General features: G+C 41.7%; 1 protein-coding gene across 17 annotated transcripts in view; it reads left to right on the top strand.

Moving 5' to 3' along the window:
• kiaa1109 (KIAA1109) overlaps positions 1–24008 on the top strand; it is a 153289-nt gene that overhangs the window by 92670 nt on the left and 36611 nt on the right. For 10 of the 17 annotated variants that reach the window (XR_014599773.1, XM_084044169.1, XM_084044178.1 and 7 more), the window contains exons 60-71: positions 502–687; positions 2990–3158; positions 4241–4452; positions 6780–6863; positions 10732–10930; positions 11670–11729; positions 13964–14190; positions 17746–17925; positions 19092–19222; positions 20012–20135; positions 20432–20544; positions 22335–22425. Coding sequence is in view for 16 of the 17 variants with exons in the window: in XM_084044169.1 (XP_083900295.1) it covers positions 502–687; positions 2990–3158; positions 4241–4452; positions 6780–6863; positions 10732–10930; positions 11670–11729; positions 13964–14190; positions 17746–17925; positions 19092–19222; positions 20012–20135; positions 20432–20544; positions 22335–22425 (1776 nt within the window). In the remaining variant the exon portion in view is untranslated. Of the gene's footprint in view, positions 1–501; positions 688–2989; positions 3159–4240; positions 4453–6779; positions 6864–10731; positions 10931–11669; positions 11734–13963; positions 14191–17745; positions 17926–19091; positions 19223–20011; positions 20136–20431; positions 20545–22334; positions 22426–24008 lie in introns of all 17 variants that reach the window. The other 7 variants (XM_084044171.1, XM_084044170.1, XM_084044168.1 and 4 more) reach the window with 4 other exon arrangements.

Genomic DNA, 24008 nt, shown 5'->3' with positions numbered 1-24008 from the left:
AGGCTGCACGATATTATGAAATCATGCAACAACATTGTTGATTATTGCAATGTCGATAGAACTCGCGAAAAGTAAGCAAATATTGAAGTATACAGTTTGAATGGCTTTCTGCCTTTGGTTTACTGATAATATAGAACCCAGACAATGCAAAGCCTATTGTATGCACACACTGAAAATAATAATAAGAAATACATTGATTATAGTTCCATTCCAACAACCGGTTTTACTGAAAACATTGCACCTGGCTCACTGCTCCGCTTAAAACATTTTCTTCTAATCCAAACAAAAACATCCTTTATACCTGGATAGTTGGAATGTGATGTATTGCTTTTGCTATATGTATATTGTGCATGTTGATATTGTGATACATATTCTATATACTGTGCTGCCCTACTTCTAAGTGTTGCCAAGGAAGTGTATTTTTATTGTATTTGTTTGTTTGTTTGTTTTTGTTCTTTTATATATCAATGGAAATGTAATGTTTTTTTGTCCCACTCCCAGGGCATCCAGATGACGGCCACCACTCCATCCATGCGGGCGGTGCGCTTTGAGACGGGCCTCATAGAACTGGAGCTGTCCAACCGGATCCAGTGCAAGGCTCAGCCCGGCAGCAGTAGCTACCTCAAGCTGTTTGGGAAATGCCAAGTGGACCTCAACCTGGCCCTGGGACAGATAGTCAAACACCAGGTACATACATACTGTCAACCTGGCCCTGTGGGACAGATAGTCAAACACCAGGTACATACATACTGTCAACCTGGCCCTGTGGGACAGATAGTCAAACACCAGGTACATACATACTGTCAACCTGGCCCTGGGACAGATAGTCAAACACCAGGTACCGTACATACATACTGTCAACCTGGCCCTGGGACAGATAGTCAAACACCAGGTACATACACACTGTCAACCTGGCCCTGGGACAGATAGTCAAACACCAGGTACATACATACTGTCAACCTGGCCCTGGGACAGATAGTCAAACACCAGGTACATACATACTGTCAACCTGGCCCTGTGGGACAGATAGTCAAACACCAGGTACATACTGTCAACCTGGCCCTGGGACAGATAGTCAAACACCAGGTACATACATACTGTCAACCTGTGGGACAGATAGTCAAACACCAGGTACATACATACTGTCAACCTGTGGGACAGATAGTCAAACACCAGGTACATACATACTGTCAACCTGGTCCTGTGGGACAGATAGTCACATGCATTAAAGCTCTAAGTCACCACAACTGATTTCAGTAATTTGCATTGAATTGAAGTCAGTCGCGTTGTAAGCTTATAGATAGCCCATTTTTGTTTATTAGTTATTTTTGTTATTTTATTATTAAAGAAGTATTTAGGGTATTTTATGCCTTTATTTTATAGGACAGTAGACTGACATGAAATGGGGAGTGACTCGCAGCAAAGGTCGTCGGGATTCGAACCCGCGACACAGGCTGCATTGCAGCTTAGGTACTTGAAGTGGTCAAACTAGCGACAGAACACATGTTCAATCTTCCAGAAAACCCAGATGATCTTGGATATTTCATAAAAGCTAAAGGTTAAAGCCTCAATCTGCAATTTTCTTCAACTGGCTGGCTGTATGGCTACCAAAACATTGTAATTATTCTACATATTTAGCTTGTTTATGAAACACAGCCTTAGTGTGTGGGTGGCTCCTTTTCACGCTGTTTAACAAATTGCAGATTAGGACTTGGCCTGACAAAATGTTTCAGCTGTGAGATTTAATTTAGCTGTCAACCTGGCCCTGGACACATTGTAAACACCAGGTGTACATTGTTTCCTGCCTGTCCCTACAGTACTTCCAATCTGTATTGTAGAATATGTTAACCCATTTTAGGCCCGAAGCCGATTCTAAAAATGGCTTTCTAAAAAAATGTAATCTAAATTGACACAGATGCTGTCCCGGATTGAAAGGTGTAACATTATATAGGTCAATATATGTTAATACAATATAACTAGTACATCTGCAGTGGTTTGATGTGGTCTCCCTACACACTAAACAGAAATGGGGCTAAAAAGCACTAATAGTGGTTATTTTGCCCGTAATCATAGAGAAGCCTCATTTGTTGCTATATAGCACATTAGTCAAATGGTGCTTATAGCACCACATATTCTCTTCTACTGAGAAATGTAGACCCTGTGGTCAGGAAGAATAACAGACTGAAGTTAATTTGAAGCAGACTGAATCTTTATTTTAGCTCAGACATTGTTGCAATTACCCTGCTCCGTCAGGAGAGGGCCACAAAGCCTAACAGCTACAGTCCAGATTAATGCTAATAGGCTCTATGCACAGCAGCCATATAGAGGATATGCGCATGCTTAAAGTGAATGGCACATCGAGTGGCAAATCGAGTGGCAAAGAAACATGCAAAATGAGTTTAACATTGTTTAATGTTGTTTAATGCAATCAGATATGACTTTTCTGTTTGGATGCATGGGCTATCAAGGCCAGAAAGTATTTTTTTGACAATCAGTAGGCATTCCTGCAGAACTTCCGGGTTTGATGATGATGTCACACGCATATCCTCTATTGGGAATGAATTGGGCCCCTTCCTTACTTCCTTCACAGGTGTTACCAATGATACTAATTAAGGCTCTGTTCCATTTAGTGTGGCATAGTGGTTGTCTTATTTTCAAGGACCCCCATAACTCTGAGAGTGTACAAATGGAACCAAATTGGTTCCATTTGTACACTCTCAGAGTTACACACCCACCATAAGGGGCCATTTGGGAACCAAAATGGAGTGTTTCTAGTGAGCCAACATGCTCGATATCAGCACCCTGACCAGAATGGAACAGAGCCTTCATTAGTATCATTGGTAACACCTGCGAAGGAAGTAAGGAAGGGGCCCAATTCATTCCCAATATGGCTGCTGTGCATAGAGCCTATTCACCTGTTTGTGATGTACTGTATAGATCATAATATGACTTTGGAACGATGTCTCCCGTCCCGTCCCCTTGCACACAGGTGTATGAAGAAGCGGGCTCTGACTTCCACCAGGTGGCGTACTTCCGCACGCGGATCGGCTTGAGGAACGCCCTGCAGGAGGAGATCAGTGGCTCCTCAGACAAGGAGGCCGTTCTCATCACGCTCAACCGGCCCATCGTTTTCGCCCAGCCAGTAGCGTTCGACAGAGGTCTGGATCACGTTTACACACACACACACGTGTAGCTAAAAACCTCAACATCATCTCGTGCCACAATATCCAAAGATGGGTTGAGCTTTGTTTCTGACACATAACTTAGTATTATCACAATATGTATTGACCAAAGTGTCTACACATTGGCAATGTGTTTCTCTTCTAAACATCATGAATGGAGAGAAGCAAGAGAGAGAGAGAGGAGAAATTGTATGTAACTCATTCACTGCCAGAGTAAATACATAAATAAATCGCCCACTGACAGCAATTCTTGTTGGATCACTGTACTGCCACGGAAGCAAAAAAAAAAAACCCTGCAACCCCCCTCTTGTTTACTGGCTGTTGAATATAGTGTGTCTTGCCCAAAAATGCACATATTTTTTACCTTTTCAACTGGCCACAGAAAATGTATTATTCAATATGATCGATCATCCGGCCGTTTGTAAACAGACCTGGTATCAGTGTGCGTCACCCAGAGGAAAAAAAATCCATCCGCAACGGCCCCTTCTCTTGCAGCAGCACGTTGAAAATAACATGTCTCGCGAAATCCAGGGCAAAAAAAAGGCATCTCAAGATGCAGCCGTTTTCATGAAAAAGCTGAACAGGAAGTTGACGGAGGCGGAAATCTTCGGATGACGTTGTTTCCGTATCGGGGTGAGTGGAAAGTGAAAGTGATCACTCGGGTGACAGAGAACAGCGCGATCTTTAAAAAAAACAAAAGTCGTCAAAGTCGCCCGTGGCAGTCTGGGCCTCTGGAAAAAAAGTTGTCAAAGTCGCCCATGGCAGTGAATGTTTTAACCGCCACACATATGGCAAATAGTAATTATGGCTACTATCTATGCAAGATAAAGTGTTTTTTGGTATGAAAACCCGCGTTTAATTCAACCAAGTATCTCATGTCTGACATTTTTAGCAAACCAAACCACTGTTTAGTCGGAAACAATGAAATTAGTGGCGAGGGGAAATGAATGCGGACGGAAGCTGGGACGTTTGTCTAATGTATAATAGGATATATCTATGGTTTTACATGACATTCAAGATCGTGCTTCTCCTTTTTCCCTATAACCGCCCTGCCGCAGCCGTGCTGTTCTGGCTGAACTACAAGGCCGCGTACGACAACTGGAACGAGCAGCGCATGGCCCTCAACAAGGACATCCACATGGCCACCAAGGAGGTGGTGGACAAGCTGCCGGGCATCCAGCAGACCTCCGCCCAGGCCTTCAGCACCCTGTTCCTCCAGCTGACCGTCAACGACCTGGGCATCTGTCTGCCCATCACCAACACCTCCCAGGTAATGGCTTCAGTGTTAGACCTGGGCATCTGTCTGCCCAGAGTTATCCCCATAACTCTGAGAGTGTACAAATGGAACCAAATGAACCCGTAAGGGTCCATTTGGTTCCATTTGTACACTCTCAGAGTTACAGACCTGTAAGGGTCCATTTGGAACCCCCCTCAAGGAACCCTAAATGTACCCGCCGTTAGAATACCCAGTGTGGTACCTGTTACCACGGCACTAATAGCGTTAGATGTTACAATCAATGGGTGACGTATAAATGGGCCTACTCGGGAACGATGCCAGTCGGGAACGTATGCCCCACCCATTTTATGCAATAACCGCTGAACTTGTTGTCAGAGCACCTGTGGTACCCGTTGTCAGGGTACCCAGTGCCGATACCCACTGCCATACGACCGATCGACCAAATATAGAGATACACGGATCGTGTATACATGTGCATGAATAGGATATAGAATAGAATATAGAATATAGAATAGAATATCCCACCAACGTCCTGTCGTCTCTCCATTTTTGGGCAAGATTGACACTGTCTTGTTTAGCTGCATTTAATTGTGATCTTTACGCTACAAGTAGACAGTAGCTAACTTGTCATTCAGTGTTTTCTATGTGTTATTCTACGTGCATGGAGTAACGTTCTCAGTGGCCACGACCGATTCCAGTCATTTCCATAGAAGTCAGCATGTCTTCTATGGAAGCATGGTGCGCACCGAAAATAGTGTGAACTGTTGTGAGCTTGTAGATCGGCTATTGTCGGTCATTCGTTATTTTCAGATTAAAAAGTATTTGAAGTGATCAAACTAAGAAATAGAATAAGTGTTCAGAAGCATCTTCCATAAACACGAATGGTCTCGGATATTTCATTAAAGCAAAGGTTAAAAGCCTCAATCTGTGATTCTTCAACTGGTTGCTGTCTGTAGAACAGCAGCAACATTTAGAATGATAATACCTCAACAGCATAATCTTTACATACTTAATTGTTTAGGAAGCGCTACTCCTAGCAAGACCCAAGGCAAGGCCTAGTCGGTTGAGTGTCTAAAAGGAAATTAAAGTTGAGGCTTTACAAATCTGTTTGACATTCTCCATGAATGAAATGAGTGTTGTGATTGGCCCGAAAAAGATTGTTTCCAGGGGAAGTCCCGCCCCATAGACACTATCCGGGTGTGTCCCAGCCAAGACTAAAATGGCAAGACTCACCATCTCCGGTTTACTCCCTGTAGCTACGTGAAGTGGGTGGACGCCTTTTTAGGAGACCGGAAGCATGTTGGAGTCTATTATTTCCAATGGAAGAGTGAACGTGAACACAGCTTCTGAACCATTCTTTAGCCCCATGGTCACTGAACTAAATATTGGACCTGATCGTCAAAAGCAATATTCCCAAGATTTTCATACTAAAATGCCTTTTTTCAGAGAGACAAATCAGGATCTGTGTACCATTTCGCCTCTAGATGGTTATAATTAACCATCTTTGCTCTCAGGTCGTTAAATGAAATCCTCATTTCCCGCACTTGCATGTTAGTCCCTCCCACCGAGGAAGCATGTAGGAAACGAGAAGAGGGGAGAGGAAAGGAGGACATTTTGTTTTGAGAAGTTGGGACATAAATTCCTCTGAAGTGTCACGTTGTGCGACGTCCATTTCTGAACACAGGTGACACACGCGTTATTTTGCCAGCTTGAGGGGTGGGGTCATCATACATGATGCTGTTCAGCTTGGAACGTCTTCCTGGTAGCAAGCACTTGGGTTTCCTACCTCCTACCTCCTCACTGATGCCTACTAATCCTAATCCCTATCTCCTTCGAGCAGGCATGAGAGACTTGACGTGAAATGGCCGACCGACTTCAGCTTCCTGTAGGAGTTAGGATGTACAGTAGATGATAGGACGGATCAGAATAAGGACCTGAGACACACCCATTAGGTCGTGACTCTGCTTTTTTCCTCGGAGATGAGAAAAGGCTAAATTGCGTTGTGTTGGGGGCTCCGAGGGGCACCTTTTCATGCCGTTTCACAAATCACAGATTGGGACTTAGGGTTGGGATTCGGAACCCTCCAAACCGTTAAGGAATGGGACCGCTAAGAGGGAACGTTAAGAGGGAACCGGAATCATTAAAACCTTAAAGGATCTCCAACCCTAGACTTGGACCTAACACAATGGTTCAGTCAGTCATGACATTTTTATTTTGGCTTTTTATTCCATGTTCCGTGTCATGCGTGTCTCTCCCTCCATAACGCGCGCATGTGCACACATTGTTATTCTACATGTCATGTTGTATTTCCTCCCATAAGGGCGCATGTACAAGCTGTTGTGTCATACTTATTTCAATAGAGAGGACACATGGCTGGTACCGAGGGCAACCGCTCTGAATCCGGATCCAAGAGAACTTTAGGCCAGCAAAAACGTGCAGGAAAAGTAATCCACTACTTATTCCCTTTCCCCCCCCCTGTGTGTTGGGGTGACAGTAGTCTTGCGTAGCCAGACCGTTGCCTTCCCACAATGTTTTACATGCACATACAGTCTGGAGCACGGAAAAGCTGAAAATGACGGTTGTGATGCCTCCTCCCCCGTCTTTACAGACACACAAATTTGTCCTCATATAAATCCAGTGGTGGAAAAAGTACTCAAATGTTTTACTTAAGGAAAAGTATCAATGCGACGCATTGTGAGCTTGTAGATCGGCTATTTTCAAATGGCCGAAATGTATATAGGGCTGAAGTGGTTAATGTTTGTTTTCTAATAATAATCAAAATCTACAAAGTAACTAAAGTTTTCAAATAATTGTAGTGGAGTAAAAGTGCAATATTTGCCTCTGAGATGTAGTGGAGTAGAAGTAAAAGTATTGGAAATTGGAAGTACTCTAGTAAAGTACAAATACCTCAACATTGTACTTAAGTACATGTACTTAGTTACTTTCCACCACTGTATAAATCAAACTAATTTAAGCCTATAATAGCTTGCTGCTCATCAGAAATGGAAATTCAAAAATACAATATATAATGTAAATATATTTTCGTGAACAGAAGAAACGGATGAAAGTTTCCTTTCTCTGGCTTCCGGGAGGTCTAGTTCCAGACCATACAATATACAGCATTCAGAGATTGTGGAAAAGTGGTCTGGCTACGTGAGACTAGGTTGACAGTGACGGTGTGTCCTGTGTTTTAAACCTTATTTATACTTCATCGCGCTACAGTGTCTCGCGCTGAATAGCAGGACCTACAAGCTCCAGGTTTGTAAAGTCTGCTATTCTCGGCCGTTCTCGGCGGGCGACACCATTGCGCGATGAAGCATAAATGAGGCTTCGGGGTGACAGTGACAGTCTTGTCCTGTGAGTTGGGGTGACAGTTACAGCCTGTCATATATCCACTGTCATTAGAGGGCAGGTCACAACACTAAGCCGTCACATTCACCCATCAAAGAAACTGGAATAACAACTGAACTGTGGGGTTGGTGTGAGGACTTGGGGGGATAATTCATTCATTCACGTATCGTGGCTGTCCGGTGGAAACTTTGTATGTCCAAAACCTTTCAGGAAATGGAAGAAAACTAAAAAGAACCTACAGTATGTTCCAATGTAGTTATTGTTTAGTCACAAGCCCTTGTTAATACTTTTCATTGGTTCAATATTTGTAAAAACCACAGACACACTTAACCCATTAACTCATTCACTGCCTAGAACGACTAAAATGACTTTTGTCCCATAAGCCCTGCCTGCCTAGAACGACTAAAACGACTTAAAACATTTTTTTTGACCCAAAGACCAAGGAGATATGATTTTTCGAAGATTTAGACTCCCATCCACTTCCTTGTTAACTTAAAACTTAAAAATTCTGTATCTCGGCTCCTGAGTACCGTACTTTTTTTTTTCAATGAAAAATCTTGGCAGTGGGAAAACGCGGCCAGAAATAATTCAGGCAGTGAATGAGTTAAGACCTGAGGCCGCTTCTAAACATTTTCTAAATCCTAACAGTTTTTCGGAAAAAAATATAAAAAAATAATTTTCACGATTTTTCAAAAATAGCAGATCTACAAGCTCATAGCGCGGCCGTGCTATTAGCTTGTATATAATATCTGCTATTTTTGAATAGCCAAAGACATCTAAAGTGACACAGATGCGTTCCAGGTCTTAATGGGGTTAACCACTGTAAACTCTCATTATAAGTGAAGTGAACATTTAAAAAAAAAAAGTAAATCTGCCAGTTCATAATCTTCACTGTCACTGTCACTGTAATCTGTCACATCATGACAAATTGTGTACTTAAAGGTTGTCTATTTTCACATATAAAACATTTTAAATATGGAGATACAAGGTTTCTGCCCGACAGCAACAATGTATAAAGAGGTTGTTATACCAGTTTGCACTTCAGCTGTTGTAATTAACAAAACATTTTAAAGCCTCACCTCTTTAAAGAAGGTTTGTGACATGCCTTCAAATCATAACATGGCAAAAAGTTCCACTCAAGATCCACTGGTTTACGAGACTGGGGTCAGTTCACTTGGCAGGTTTCTGAGTTCTAGAACGTTCTAGAACGGACACGGGGAATGCTGCGTGCAAATGGCCAGGTGCAGTAGGCGGGGCTCTAGAGCGTTGGTTCTCAAAGTGGGGTCCAGGGACCCCCAGGGGTCCTTGGATATAAATATATAAACATTTTATACTTTGGCTATTCAAAAATAGCAGATATGCAAGCTCATAGCGCGGCGCTTTTAGCTTGTAGATCTGCTACTTTTGCAAATATTTGAATATGTATATATATATTTCTAAAGTGAACATTTGTAACTCAAATCTTTGCTTCTGGTGGTCCCTGGAACAACATATTGTGAGGTGGGGGTCTGCGGCCAAATACATAATCATTTTGGGGGGTCCTTGACATGAAAACGTTTGAGAACCACTGCTCTAGACCGGATCACACGGGTCGATTTAGAAATGAAAACCAGGCTTTCCACAGGTGCTGTGTAAAGCCTGGGGACACAAGGTGGTACATATGACAGACTGTGTGTGTGTGTGTGTTTGTTTGTATTACTGTACTTGTAAGGACCAAATGTCCCCACAAGTATAGTAGAATATGAGAAATAGACATTGTGAGGACCATTTTTCTGGTCTTCGCAAGAACAATTTTTGTTTTTTTTAATGGTTGGAAAAGTTTTTTTTTTAGATACGTTTACTATTAGGAAAAGATTCAGGTTGGGATTATGATTGGACATTTAGAAATTAGATTAGAGATTAGAGATAGAGTCGTGCCTGAACTTAATTACCCGCTGGTGTCATGCACCGGAAAATAGAAGCACACAATGTGTAGCCTTGCGACGCGTTGTGTGCTTGTAGATCTGCTATTTTCCGGCTTCAGGCTTACGGTTGCATTTTTTTGTTTTTTGTATATGGCATTCATAAAATCTGTTGTATAGTAATACAAACTGTGTGTGTGTGTGTGTGTGTGTGTGTGTGTGTGTGTGTGTGTGTGTGTGTGTGTGTGTGTGTGTGTGTGTGTGCTCAAAACCTGGTGATTTGAGGTGAAGTGTACAGTATATGACAGGCTGTGTGTGTCCAGGTGTCCAGCTATCTGTTCGAAGGGCAAACCTTTCTTCCTACTTGGCTTTCAAACCCATAGAGCTTGCTATATAACACTTAGAGTTTACACTTGATTATTAGTTTGCTAGATATTTCTTATTGTTTTCTTAATGTTGTTAAGCGTTATGCAAATAACAGATTGCACGATGTGTTACCAAGAAAAAAGGTGCCAAAAATGGAAAGATAATCATGAACGCATCCATCTCATTCTTACTTTAAGTATCTTATGAACACGTACATAGGCCTACAGTATATCATATTATACTTCGCTGTCCAACCTTGGACCACCATATTTCATATTTTTTCCCCTAAATGAATGCCCTATTTTATACGTAGTCACATTACAGTGTTTTCCATACATGCTACTTTCACATAAAAAGAACAATATATAATTGAAATGTTTGGTCTCTAATGGCCCAAAATAGTGAGTCCATGTTGAAAGTGGTTAAGTATGCTACTTGCTACGGTGTGCTAATTATTTCAAGCATTATTATGGAGTGCCGCAAGGCATTATGGTCCATGAAAAGACCAAATTATCAACACACTGATTCCAGACATTTAAAGCTCCATTCATACTTATTTACGCGATGGTGTCTCGCGACAAGAATAGCCGACCTCAAGCTCGTTCTAGCTTGGAGGTCCGCTATTCTCGGTCGTTTTCGGGCACCTGGCGGAGCGTAAACAAGGCTTAACTCCTCCCCTGTCCTCGAAATTTAGGCCAATCACAGCATAGACTTTGACACGGGCTCGGCGCTGGTGCTGACCATCGAGAGCACGCTGATCACGGCCTGCTCGTCAGAGTCGCTGGTCAGCAAGGGACACTTCAAGAACTTCTGCATCCGCTTCGCCGAGGGCTTCGAGACCTCCTGGGACGACTGGAAGCCCGAGCTCCGCAGTGACATGGTCATGAACGCTTGTGAGTTCCACTGTGTCTGTTTTCATGCATTTCTATGCAACTTTCTCCCCCACAAACCAGTGTTAAATTTGTCTGTGACTACCTGTTTTTTCACTGACGAAAACAAAATAAAAACTAAGCTATGATGACTACCGGTAAAACTATGAATAAATGTATTGACAATTTCATCAACAAATCAAAACTAGACTAAAATGTTAGGGAGGGACTAGTGGAGAAGAGATCCAGTAGAACTAAGAAAAGTCATTTTATGCTTGGTTCCGAGCGGGCGTCACGCTCCAACGCGTTGTGAGCTTGTAGAATTTTGGCACGGAGCTGTGTAAAAATCTGGTATTACGACGCCAGCATGCGGTCTGCCAAAATGTATTTTACTCGACTAAATCAACTGTAGATTTTGTCGACACACATGATATTTAGTCAACTAAAACTAGACTAAAAGTAAAACATTTCAGATACCTAAATAAGACTAAAACTAAATGGCATTTTATACTGTCACTCAAATACCCGACAATAGTCACAAATGTAATATTAAAGGGATATTAACACTTATTCAGTGTAAACTTTTAATTTTTTCAAATGCGTATAGTAATACTTATATCAACGTTATGAACTTAAATACAAATACATTGGACATAAACAAGTAATACAATGGGCTGCAGTAATTAATACGTACTTAACCTTTTATTTTGTGTGTTTTCTAGGTGTATTTCCTTACTCTACTTTTATTTTGTGTGTTTTCTAGGTGTAGTTCCTGACGGTACTTATGAAGTGTGTTCCAGAACTACAGGGCAGCCGTCTGCAGGCGAGTTCCTTCCCACTTAACGCTGAAACCCTATGCACGGTTCTAAGGCCCGGGTCCGTATGTGGATATATTTCTAAACGGATATTTTCGTTCTCCGCTTAGAAAGTAAAATGTCTGTCCACACGACAAAACTATCTAAACACAGAACATGGGAGCACATTCCCCAATTAGCAGCAGGTCAGGAATGCTCATGTGTTAAATTTGTCACAAGCTGTCAGAAAACCTGGTTGTTGTCTCCGCCAGGCCGAAAGGCTTGGCGAGAGAGTATGTTTTCCGTCCGTCCGTCCGACCGTCCGTCCGTCCGTTAGCAGCTAATCTCTGGCACCGTTGGCCCGGCCGCTGCAAAACTGTGCACACACACTCCCTGGATGCCAATTCAGAACCTCTGGCCCAAATTTTTCAGATTGGCCTGTTGTAGCGCCACCAGGAGGCCGATATGTGCAAAACACATTTATTGATACTACTCCTACAGATTTTGTCCAAACATCACACAAATCGGTACACAGTATCTCTATAGTCATGTGATCAACACCGATTTATCTGACTTCCCATATTTCGTCCTGATTGCCTAAGATTGGCTTCCAAAGTTTGCAGGATTGGTCCGTTTTGAACAAAATGCCTCAAATCATGAACTCAGCTTGCGATTTCCGTGAAATTTCACAAGCACATTTCTATTAGGCCGAGGAAGAAATGCCACCCTTTTCACATTGGCCCGCCACCAGCAGGTCTAATTTTGCAAAACACATTTTTGGAACAAAATGCCTCAAATCCTGAATGCAGTGTCCGATTGCAGTGAAAAGCCCTTGAACAAATGGCACCCTTTTCACATTGGCCTATTATAGCGCCACCAGGAGGCCACAATAACGTACCTGACCTGGCGGAGACCTGTGCTCCGAGGAGCACTTTTTCTAGTTTCACAAATGTTCTTTAATTGTATCATGCCGTCTATACTAAAGATATTATGTAGAAACTCGGGACTACCTTTACATTTTTAACCCATTAAGACCTGAGGCCATTCTTAAAAATGTTTTCTAAATCCTAACGTTTTTTTGGAAAAAAATCTTTAAAAAAAAATCATTTAAAAAAAAAAATAGCAGATCTACAAGCTCATAGCGCGGCACGCTATGAGCTTGTATATCTGCTATTTTTGAATAGCCAAAGACATCTAAAGTGACACAGATGCGTTCCAGGTATCAATGGGTTAATACAACATTTGGAAGCGGCTCAAAAATAGAAAGTTTGTCCCGGCCCCCTCATTCTGTATGGCAATGCTCCCGGAGCCCCGGAGCCCCGGAGCTACAGTGAAGAGGGAAGTCACAGATAGAGCTGTTCCAAATCCAAAACCGTCGTATCTGGTGGACATTAAACCACACATTGGGTGCAGCAGACACCTTTCGCCTTTGCTCGTCAGTGAAGTGGTGCAGTTGATGCAACAATAAGGTATAAACGTGTAAATAGTCCTAACACTGCTAAACAAACATGAACAACCCGATAGATATCCGCCATCATCGTTTTCAGGCGCAAGCAAGCAACAATGGCCAAATTGAGCCGTGACTTCATTGTTTCTCAAACCGCTCTTCGCTTCACATGTCTACACAGTTCCACTGAAACAGATATTTTTTTGAAGATCATCACTTTTTTTATCCGTTTACAAAAATCTCTGTTTTAGCGACCGCAAATGCCGTTTACGTGTGGATGAGAGGCCCAAACATACAGGAAAATGTAGGGGTCCCCACATGATTTTTGGGGGGGATCCCCAGATGAGAGTGAAGTGACAATTTAAGGACTTTTAGGACCCTTTTAATACCTTAAAAATATTACGATATCAGCATCAAAATTAATCAACTATAAAAACTTGTCAAACATTGGCCAAATTGTCAAATAATATAAGAAAGGCGCACAACATATGAGTTTGTGAGCTTGTAGATCTGCTATTTTTCACAATATTTATCTGGGGGTGTCCCCAGTTCAAATATGACTATTTTAGTGGGTCACGGCCTGAAAAGGTTGAGAACCGCTGGTCTACGTCAAATAATTGCAGTGGACTAAAAGTACAATAGTTGGCTCTGAGATGTTGTGGCGTAAAAGTATAGACAATTGGAAATACTCCATCAAAGTAAAAATACCTCAAAATTGTACTTAAGTACAGTACTTGAGTACATGTACTCAAGTACTTTACACCACTGTCCCACCGGTGTAAAGTAGTTTAACACCAGCTTTTCCTCTTGCTGCAGAAAGCAGCAGTGCAGGGACGTGGACCCTCAACGTCCTGTGGAAGATGTGCGGCATCGACGTCCACATGGACCCCAACATCGGCAAGCGCCTCAACGCCCTGGGCAACACGCTGACCTCGCTGACGGGCGAGGAGGACATCGACGACATCGCCGACCTCAACTCCGTCAACATCGCCGACCTGTCGGACGAAGACGAAGCGGACAGCATGTCCCCCACCATCCATGCGGTCAGTCACAGGATTTGGGGATCCTTTTGCAGGGTTCCCACTAGGGCTGGTAAATTAATATTCGAATATCGAATATTCCTCGAATATGGGGAAAATATGTATATTCGAATATGAAAATTAACACATCGGGTGCCGATCACGTTCTGAACCGTGTGTTTACATAGTGGCGCTCTGGTGCCGTTCACGGTCTGAACCGTGATTTCAGTCTTTTTGTTTTTTTCGTTTTTCTCCGCACGGGCGGGGCTAGAGCAGCCCTGGGAGTACCCATTGTGATCCTAAGAAGGATAGGCCAAATGGATCACCGGAAACAAAAACATGGCTTCCATCCGCTTCCTGTCTATTTCCTTCTTTAAAACGCCTATATCTCCGAATACGTTTCCGGTGGTGAAAACCGGTCATGCGGGATGCGCGATCCCCCCCCCCGTAACTCGCAAGTGAAATGTTATGGTTCCAGGCTGTAGCCATGGTCATCGTGCAACATGAATGGATGCTTTTTTTTACATGGATTTGCTCGTCGCGGAGTCTACAGATTTAAACAGTAAAGCGCAGTCAATGGGGAGAATGCTGGCACCCAACGTAAGTTGTTATGAAAAAATGCTGGCACCCGATGTGTTAATATTTGAATTTTTAAAAAAAAATGTTTTTGACAGGGACAATACACAAAACAATGTATCATGTTATAAAAACAAACACAATATGTGTTATGGGATCCGAGCACTTGATACATTGTTTTTTGTATTGTCCCTTGTCAAATAAACATAAAATAAATAAATAAATGAAATATTAAATTAAAAAATATATATTTTTTTAATAATGATACTAATAATAATATTCAAATATATTTGAATATCTGCCAATTGTTAAGACCATTATTCGAATATCATTTCTGAGGAAAGTTACCAGACCTAGTTCCCACAGTCATGTCCCACATACAGAAACAAAGGTTTTCCAGTCCTGGAAAAGGTTTGGAATTTATCAAGGTTTCTGGAAAAAAATATTATTTTATATGTGTATTGTTTTGGGTTCTTGATTTAGTTAATCAAAAACATGTTCCAAAACATCTCTAACATTACATGAAATATGTAACATAATAAAATAGTTTTGCGGTGAACGGGCTGCATGATTTGCAGCATAATGTATACGTCACGTGACAAAAAGAACAGACCTGCGCTGTGATGCGTTGTAAGCCTGTAGATCAGGTTTTTTTGTCACACGACAACAAATAGTGATGGGAATTATCGTTCTTTTCAGTGCGCTGAATCATTCAGTACAGTTCACTAAAAAGATTTGTTCCTGCCTTTCGTCGTCACTCAATGAACTGGCAGCTCATTCCCTCACACTGAATAAGGAACAGTACTGGCCGAAACCACCTCTAAACATTCAGTAAATGACTGAAACGATTTGACGTGGTCTCGTTCAGTACCAGTGGGAATTTTGTTGACTAAGACTAAAAAATATTTTGATAATTACCGGTAGTCGACTAAACAATGTCAGATGACTAAAATAGGACTAAAACTAAATGGTGAGTTATTCCTAAGACTAAGGCTAAATCAGAATGTGCTGTCAAAATGAACACTGGTCAGTACTGTTTCCGTGTGCGAGTGAATGTGTACGATTGAATGTCTGTGTAGAGGCATCTTAACAACCAAACCTCTATTTCCATGGTGAGGGGTGTATTGACTCGCTTTAATTCCAACAAAAAGTAGGAAATGTATTTCAACGGAAAAATATGCATTATTTCTAACAAATGTCCACAAGAATAATCAAACTGAAAAAGTCCAAAAATAACCTCTCAATAAATAAATACGGTGAAAAACTGTATGCTTCCCTGACCTCACCAAACATTTCCATTGTCTCCAAAATCCAAGTAGAGTCACCTTAAACAAGCTACACCACTTCTAAGCTATGTGAGCTATGGCCTGGATAGGTGGTTTAGCAAAAAATGTGGCTTGAAATTTGAAATCAAAATAGGCCATACATGGGCAACATGCGGCCCCCACCTTCACTGTGGCCCGCGGGTTAATATCGGTGTTGTATTATTGATTTCAGCTGTTGAAATTCCAAACATGCAAACATGACCCACTTTAATTACTTTAGTCTATATTAGTAGCTTAATGGCTGGTATTACAATTATATTGTCTTTTTTATGTCCGATGTATTTGTATTTAAGTTAAAAAAGTTAACATAAGTATAACTAAATGCATTTGAAATTAAAAAAAAATGTTACTTTTCAGGATATGAATTCAAAAATAGCAAATACAAAATCAGGATTCCAATTCAAAAATAGCAAAAATAGCAGATCTACAAGCTCAAGTTTTGAGCTTGAGCTTTACAATTCTATTGTAAAGTTTTGAGCTTGTAGCTCAAGTTTTGAGCTTGTAGATTGGCTATTTTTGCTACTTTTGTGTGACATAGAATGGCGAAGTACGGCATTCATTTACGAAAGAAGTTAAAATACGGAGATAAGAGGTGTCTGTAAAGTTTATGCAATGTGGCCCTCTGGAGTGAGTGTGGAAATATAGTGGTCATCTCCATCATCAAAGTTGCGTCACCCCTGAAATAGGCCAACGTTTCGATGTGACTTACATTTGCATGAGGTCCTGATGAAAATGAGTTGCTCCAGTGCCTCCTTCTCACCTCTGTTGACCACTGTCCTGTTCCTGTGATGCACCGGACCGGCTGCCCAAACGTACCTGGTTGATGCGTGGTGGAACCCACCTTGCGTTGCGCAATGATTATACAGTGTTAGAAGCAGATTATAATACATTATGAGTATGTTTATAATGCATCATAGACATGGGATGCATAACAAATGTTACCAAGTTCTCAGTCGCCACGACTGAATTTCAGTCATTTGACTTCCATAGAAACCAGCATGTCTTCTATGGAACCATGTTACACAGTGAGAATATTGGGTTATTATTTTAACTCTCTCAGTGCCAAGCCACGAGTTATCCCGAGTTTTTTCTGAATGCCCTCAGTGCCAGAATGAAAAATCCCGAGTTAAAAAAAAAATGTAAAATTTTTTTTTTTTTGGAAAAGAATGTTCAGAACCCAAGATATCGTGATCCGAAGATTTGATGCTCCATTCACTCCTTGTTTAACTTATAACTGAAAAAAGCTGTATCTCGCTTCCTAAGCACTTTTTTTTACTTAAAAAAAAAAAAAAATGCTGGCACAGTATGAACATATTTTTTTATTTCATTGGCACTGAGAGAGTTAAGATTAGAGCATTTGAAGTGGTCAAACTAGCAATATTCCATAAAATCTTAATAGTTAGCTATATTTCATATAAAAGCAAAGGTCAAAGTTTCAATTAGTGATTTATTCACCTGGTTGACAGTATTTATAACAGCAGGAACAATAATATTGTTCAATAATATTGTTCCTGCTAATATTATTACCAAAACATCATCCTTTTACATATTATGTTAATTGTTTAGGAAACTATAACAGCAAATTCGGACGTGGCCATACAATTGTTTCTTTTCAGTGGTGAGATTTTATTTGTGCTGTAATCAATGCATAATGGCTGCATTGGGACGTTGTTTGCAGTGCTCAGAGGGCCAGTTCAGCCCGCGGCTGACGTTCAGGAGGCGTCTGGTAAACCACCTCCTGGGTCTGAGCCCCAGGCCGCAGAGCGTCTGCGCCCCTGCCGACTACCTCAACTGTGCCTCTCCCAGCCCGCACGGGCCGGGCAGCGGCCGGGCTCCGAGGCCCCTCTCTTGGGCATGCGTATGTAGTCCCCCCACCCCACCCCCACCCCCACCCGACCCCACCCCGCTAACTCTTATGGCTCTTTTTCCACTACAAAGGGGGAAACGGCTATTTCCGCTATTTTAGAAACAAATGATTAAAGTATGAGTTCTCAGTTCTATGTTCCCAGAACTCAGTGTCTCCTGAGCAGGGCCAAAATGAGTTTCGGAGAACCTTCTGTGAAACTGAGCATGGAAACAAATCCAGAACCACGGTTGGCCTAGGTCTTGTAGTGGAAAAAAGAGCCATTTGATTGTCCTGCTGGCTGGGGACCACAAAAATCACTTTCCAGGGTGCGGTCCTTTAATCTTGACAGCGGAAGGGTGTGGATTCCACGATGCCGATCAAACGCCGTTTGATTTTCAAATTGATTCATACCCAAACAAGGTGGTCAATGGTGTCATTTAAGGCTGATTTATGCTTAGGTGTTGTGCACCGAAAATAGCCAATCTACAAGCTCACAGTCTGTCACGCTGCGAAGCATTGATTCCGGCACGCAACTAAGCATAAAAGCACCCTTTATAGTGTGTGATTTTTAACTCTGTTTAGTGGTGGCTGAAAATGAAATCGGTTCCAGGAGCAAACTTGAGTTCCTCTTTCATTTAATCATTGTACAAAATGCAAATCATCGTTCACTTGAGAAGGTCTCAAGTGGCTAAATATTCACCCGTTTTGAAGGGAGTGGTGGTGGAGGTGGTGGTTTTGGTATTCATTACATTTTATTTTCTGAAAAATGTTGAAAAGTGTGTGAAAAGGTTTGTGCCTGGTTTGTGGGTAGGATTTCCGTTAACCTGATTTTTGTTTAGATTGCGTCGGTGCAACAATCATAAAAAAAATGATCATTAATCTCGACAAACTGCCTGAGAACAACCATGATTGGACTATATGCAGATAGTGTTGATTGGTATAGCTCAGTGGTTCTCAAAATGGGGTCCAGGGACCCCCAGGGTTCCTCGGGCAGGTTCCAAACTGTGACAGTGTACACAATGGAACCAAATGGACCCGGAAGGGTCCATTTGGTTCCATTTGTACGCTGTCAGTGTTGTGGCGGTCTTTAGAATAAAAAAAAAAAAAAAAGTTGAGAACCACTGGTATAGATTGTTTTGGGGGGGTTTTCAGCTGTCGGTGGTCTTCCGTGTTTCCAGGAGAGCGTGGACCCCAGGAGACAGACGGCAGCAGGGAACCAGGCGGTGGACGCACGGGGCAGGAAGTTCACCAAGAGGCTGGTGGACATCAGAGAGCTCAACGAACAGGCCAAGGTCATCGATGACCTCAAGTAAGACTTGGACATGAATGGGCGGCCTTTTCACATTTGAATGCATAGAAATGACTGTGCATGCACACAACCAAGTGCCCAGGTGCAGGACGGACAACTGGGAAAAAATAAGCTCCATGGTTTATTGCTTGAAAGTGTCTTCAGGAATCAGGAATTCCTAAAATTCCTGATACAAAATGTAACCGTAAATGTAATGTAAAATCAATCCGGGAACGCATCTGAGTTATTTTAGATTTCTTTGGCTATTCAAAAAATTGCAGATATACAATATCGTAGCACGGCACCAAGTGCCGCGCTACGAGCTTGTAGATCTGCTATTTATTTATTTTTCATCGTGAAAATGTGTGCAAATCTTTGAATATATAAATATATATATTGTTAGTGAACATTTTGAACTCAAATTGAACCACTGATTTTATGTTAGGATTTAGAACACATTTGTAGAATCCCCAGAAGCAAAGATTTGAGTTAAAAAAAAAAGATTGCTTTAGAAAAATATATATTCAAAGATTTTTCTAAAATAGCCAAAGTATAAAATACTGGCTAAAGTGGTTCATATCTGAAATGACAGATGCTTTTCCCGGTCTTAATGGGTTAAAATATGGAGATAAGATGTTTCTGCCTGACAGCAACGATATACTCATGAGCTGGATTGGGACATCACATCTTATTTTCTTATTCGTGTCATTTATTCAATAAAAGTTTAAAAAGATTTGAAATAGCTGTGCGTCTCTCTCTCTCTCTCTCTCTCTCTCTCGCTCTCTCACTCTCTCGCTCTCTCTCTCACAGGAAACTGGGGGCGAGTGAGGGGACCATTAACCAGGAGATCCAGCGCTACCAGCAGCTGGAGTCTGTGGCCGTCAACGACATCAGGAGAGACGTCAGGAAGAAGCTGCGGCGCTCCAGCATGAGGGTGAGAACACCACTGTCTAATCCTGTGGGCCGGGAGGGTATTGCAAGCTCTCCCCCAAATGATTGGCAAAACACTACGATTGTCATAATATAACATTCATAAAAAAAAAAAAATGGTTCTTAAAAAACATGAAAAATGTGTTTTCATTTGATACCGATGAATAGGAACATAAAGTATACTATGTAAGTTCCATTGATCTGAGCAGCAACACAATTGATTGATTGATAGTTAATTGGTTAAAATTGTCATTAGAATAAACATGCTCTGAAAGACTTGTTGTGTTTGCTGTTTCTTAGGCGGCCTCTCTCAAGGACAAGTGGGGTCTGGGCTACAAACCCAGCTATAACCGCTCTAAGAGCATCTCCACAGCTGCAGGACGGCCCCCTATCAAGAGACTGGATCGACAGAGGTACTTTTGTACATAATGACACACTGACATCTCCAATTCTCCTTCAGTCCACAATACTCCATGAACACTGTTCTCCATGTCTGAGTTGTTCTTATAGTCCAGTGGTTCTCAACCCTTTTCATGTCGAGGACCATTATTTATTCGGCATTTGAGCCACGGACCACCGTTTGATGAGATTTAAACTATCAGACCCAAAACTTTGTATTTGTATTTTCCACAATTCCAATTCCATGCTGTATTGATGTGGTGCCAATAGGAGAGATAACAGGCAAACGTTGATCAAAATAACAATTCTTCTACGTTCTCTAATTGTCTTGTAAATTATGTAATGTGTTTCATTTTACGCTCTCAAGAGTTAAAGATTTAATAAGGGTCCATTTGGTTAACAGCTCTCCATCATTTAGCTGGGGACCACCTGGAACCCCCTCAAGGACCACTGGTTGAGAACATCTGTTAAAGTCCATAGGCCATGGAATAGGGCCTTGGCTATTTTGGTATAAAAAAGCACCTCAAAACTCTCTATTATGTAATGTTGTTAGTCAATAGAATGTTTTGTGCAATCTGTATGGTAGAGTATGTTAATACAATGAGGTGGTTGTATTTGGTCTCCCTGCTCGTCTATTGAGACATTTCGATCCTGTGTTTAGGTTGGACATAACTTCTGACACGATCCTGTTTCTATTTTGACCTGAAGGTCCAAATTAAAATGTTCCCCAAAGCAAGCAGGCAAGCTCTGTTAGCTTAGTGGTAAAAACAAAAAAAACTCAGTACTGTACATGTGCAGGAGACCCAGGTTCAAATCCAGACTAGAACAGTCTGGAAAGTTACATAGTGCACCAAACGTTCACATCCGAAAGTTGATTGAGATGGGTAATTCAACCCATGTTTATGCTTTGGTTTAACACAGTTGAAATTGCAGATTGATTTTAAAAGTCTAGTCAGAAATAGTCCCCTGATTTAAAATGTTGTGTGACCGTCTGTCCCTCTTCCATCCATCTCTTCACTGAGACTGAGACATCTAAGGTCCCCAGAGGAAAACCAGTTGTCTGCATGAATGTAAAGCATATTGAGAGTGGTATTCAATGGGCTAAACATGCAATACCACCAATATGGACCTTTTAGACGGTGACAACAAGAGAACTATCTATCACATAATTCCTCTATGGACCAAAAAACATTTTTCACCTCAGACAATTGTAAAATTAACTAATTCATGTAATAATAATAATAATAATAATTAGAATAATATTAAAGGACGACTTACCCATTTTCAACCTATTTTCATATAATTGGTCTTCAGCATTGCTCATTTTAAAATGGTACATTTTTTTCTACTCGGTTTGTGTCTCATAGGAGGGTTGTGGACACTTCAGAAATCAGAAATTCAGAAAACTTCAGAAATATCAGTGACATCATCATTAGGCAGTGTATTTTTTTTTCCCCAAACAATTTTTGGTTAACGTGAGAACAATGGCTTCTATAATAGCATGATAACTTTCCCGGAATAGAAAGCCTGCAGTTTCTATTGCCTTGGATTCCCCATCGATGATGTCACTGGTAGGCAGGTTTCTGAACTGTCCACAGCCCTCCTCTGAGACACAAAATGAATAGAATGGACACAAATGGGATCATCTTATAATGAGCATTAGGGAGGACCAATTATATGAAGATAGGTTGAAAATGGGTGAAGTGGTCCTTTAAGACATTTTGAATAACTGAGGACTTTAAAATGTTCCATTTCCATGAAGCGTATGTACAGTATAATGCCCTGATTGGTGACGTGGTGTCAGTTCCAGGCTAGGAGACGTAGATGACTTGGCAGATATCCGTGTGGACGCAGCCTCCCCCGGTCCCAGAGTCACCTTCAACATCCAGGACACGGTAACTTGCACACACACGCACGTACACACACACACACACACACACACACACACACACACACACACACACACACACACACACGTTCACACTAGAGAGTATCAGTGCCGTAAATCTGACTTGTGTTTAACCTCTCAAATTTAAAACAATTGTTTGCACATATTCTGATTATTCTAATATATTATCATTAAATGATCAAAAACAGCCAATCCACAAGCTCGTACAGTAACACATTGTGTTGTGACACAGTGTGAGCTCGTAGATCTGCAATTATAACATGTGTGTCCCTAATGGCATGCCTATCAAATGATGTCATCATTTTGGTGACACAACATGGAATACTATTGCACACAGTGAACTCCCCCCAGTCAAAACATGTACTTATTGTACATGCACTGAAGCCTCCTTTATGCTTCGGCATAATGACCGCTTCACTCGACGAAAATAACCGAATTTCAACTAAATGGTGTCGCGTCAGGACACTTCTTCAGTCGGAAATCGTTTCTTTTCATCCCAGAGGTGCGACCATGCATAAATTACGCCTGAGGCTACAGTATGTACTGTTAACTGTGACACTTTTGCTGAAGTCCATCAACTCATGCCATTGTCACCGTCATCACTTCATCACATTATTCACATGCATCATACATCCACTGACTGGGTGTGACATGAGAAGAGGGGGTTCAGTGCCTTGCTCAAAGGCACTTGGGCGGCTGTGGATGCCACGGCACTTGCCTTCTCGACAATGTTTGGGGGCGGCCATTGCGGAATGGTTAGAGCGCCCGCCTGGGGAACCTCGGAGGCCCCGGTTTGTCCCAGGTTTGATTCCAGGCCATGCCAGCAATGTGTCAGAAGTGTCCGTGAGCAAGACACTTAACGGTTAACTGTTCCCCCCTCCACGCTCCTCTGCGGGGCAGCCATCAGCTGGGTGAAGCTGAAAACTGACTTTCCCCTGCGGGAGCAAGTAGGTCTAATTAATGCATTATGTCTGATTGCAGAAAGATGGTACAGACAATTGTATAGCTCAGCGGTTCTCAAACTGGGTTCCTTGAGGGGGTTCCAAATGGACCCATACAGGTTTGTAACTCCGAGAGTGTACAAATGGAACCAAATGGACCCTTACGGGTCCATTTGGTTCCATTTGTACACTCTCGGAGGTATGGGGGTTATGCGTTTTGAGAATCACTGGTATAGACAGACAATTGTTTGATTCTCCTGAGCTAACTTCTTAGAATAGCAGGGTGACTACAGAATAAACACAGTATAGTTGAGCCTGATTTATGCTTAATCGTACAATGGTGTCCCGTGCCAAAAATACCTGATCTACAAGCTTGTCCGGTGTGAGCTTGTAGATTGGCTATTTTCTGGAAGGGACACTGGTGTACAGCAATGTATTATTGAAGCTTTATCTAAAGCCCTAATGTGAAAAATGAATTGGCCTACAATGATAAATACAGTCAAATAGGATTACTCTTGTCCTTTTTGTTCTTTTTGTTTTAACCTGAATACATATTCTGTACAACCAGATGCATTATAGGTGTTTTGTTCGAGGCCATACCAGAAGAGCATTGCATCTTCCTTCTAAA

The sequence above is a fragment of the Gymnoscopelus microlampas genome (genome assembly GCF_963454915.1).
Source record: "Gymnoscopelus microlampas genome assembly, chromosome: 20".
NCBI lineage: Eukaryota > Metazoa > Chordata > Actinopteri > Myctophiformes > Myctophidae > Gymnoscopelus > Gymnoscopelus microlampas.
The sequence above is the reverse complement of the archived record's forward strand: the minus strand, read 5'-3'. Positions and strand labels throughout refer to the sequence as shown.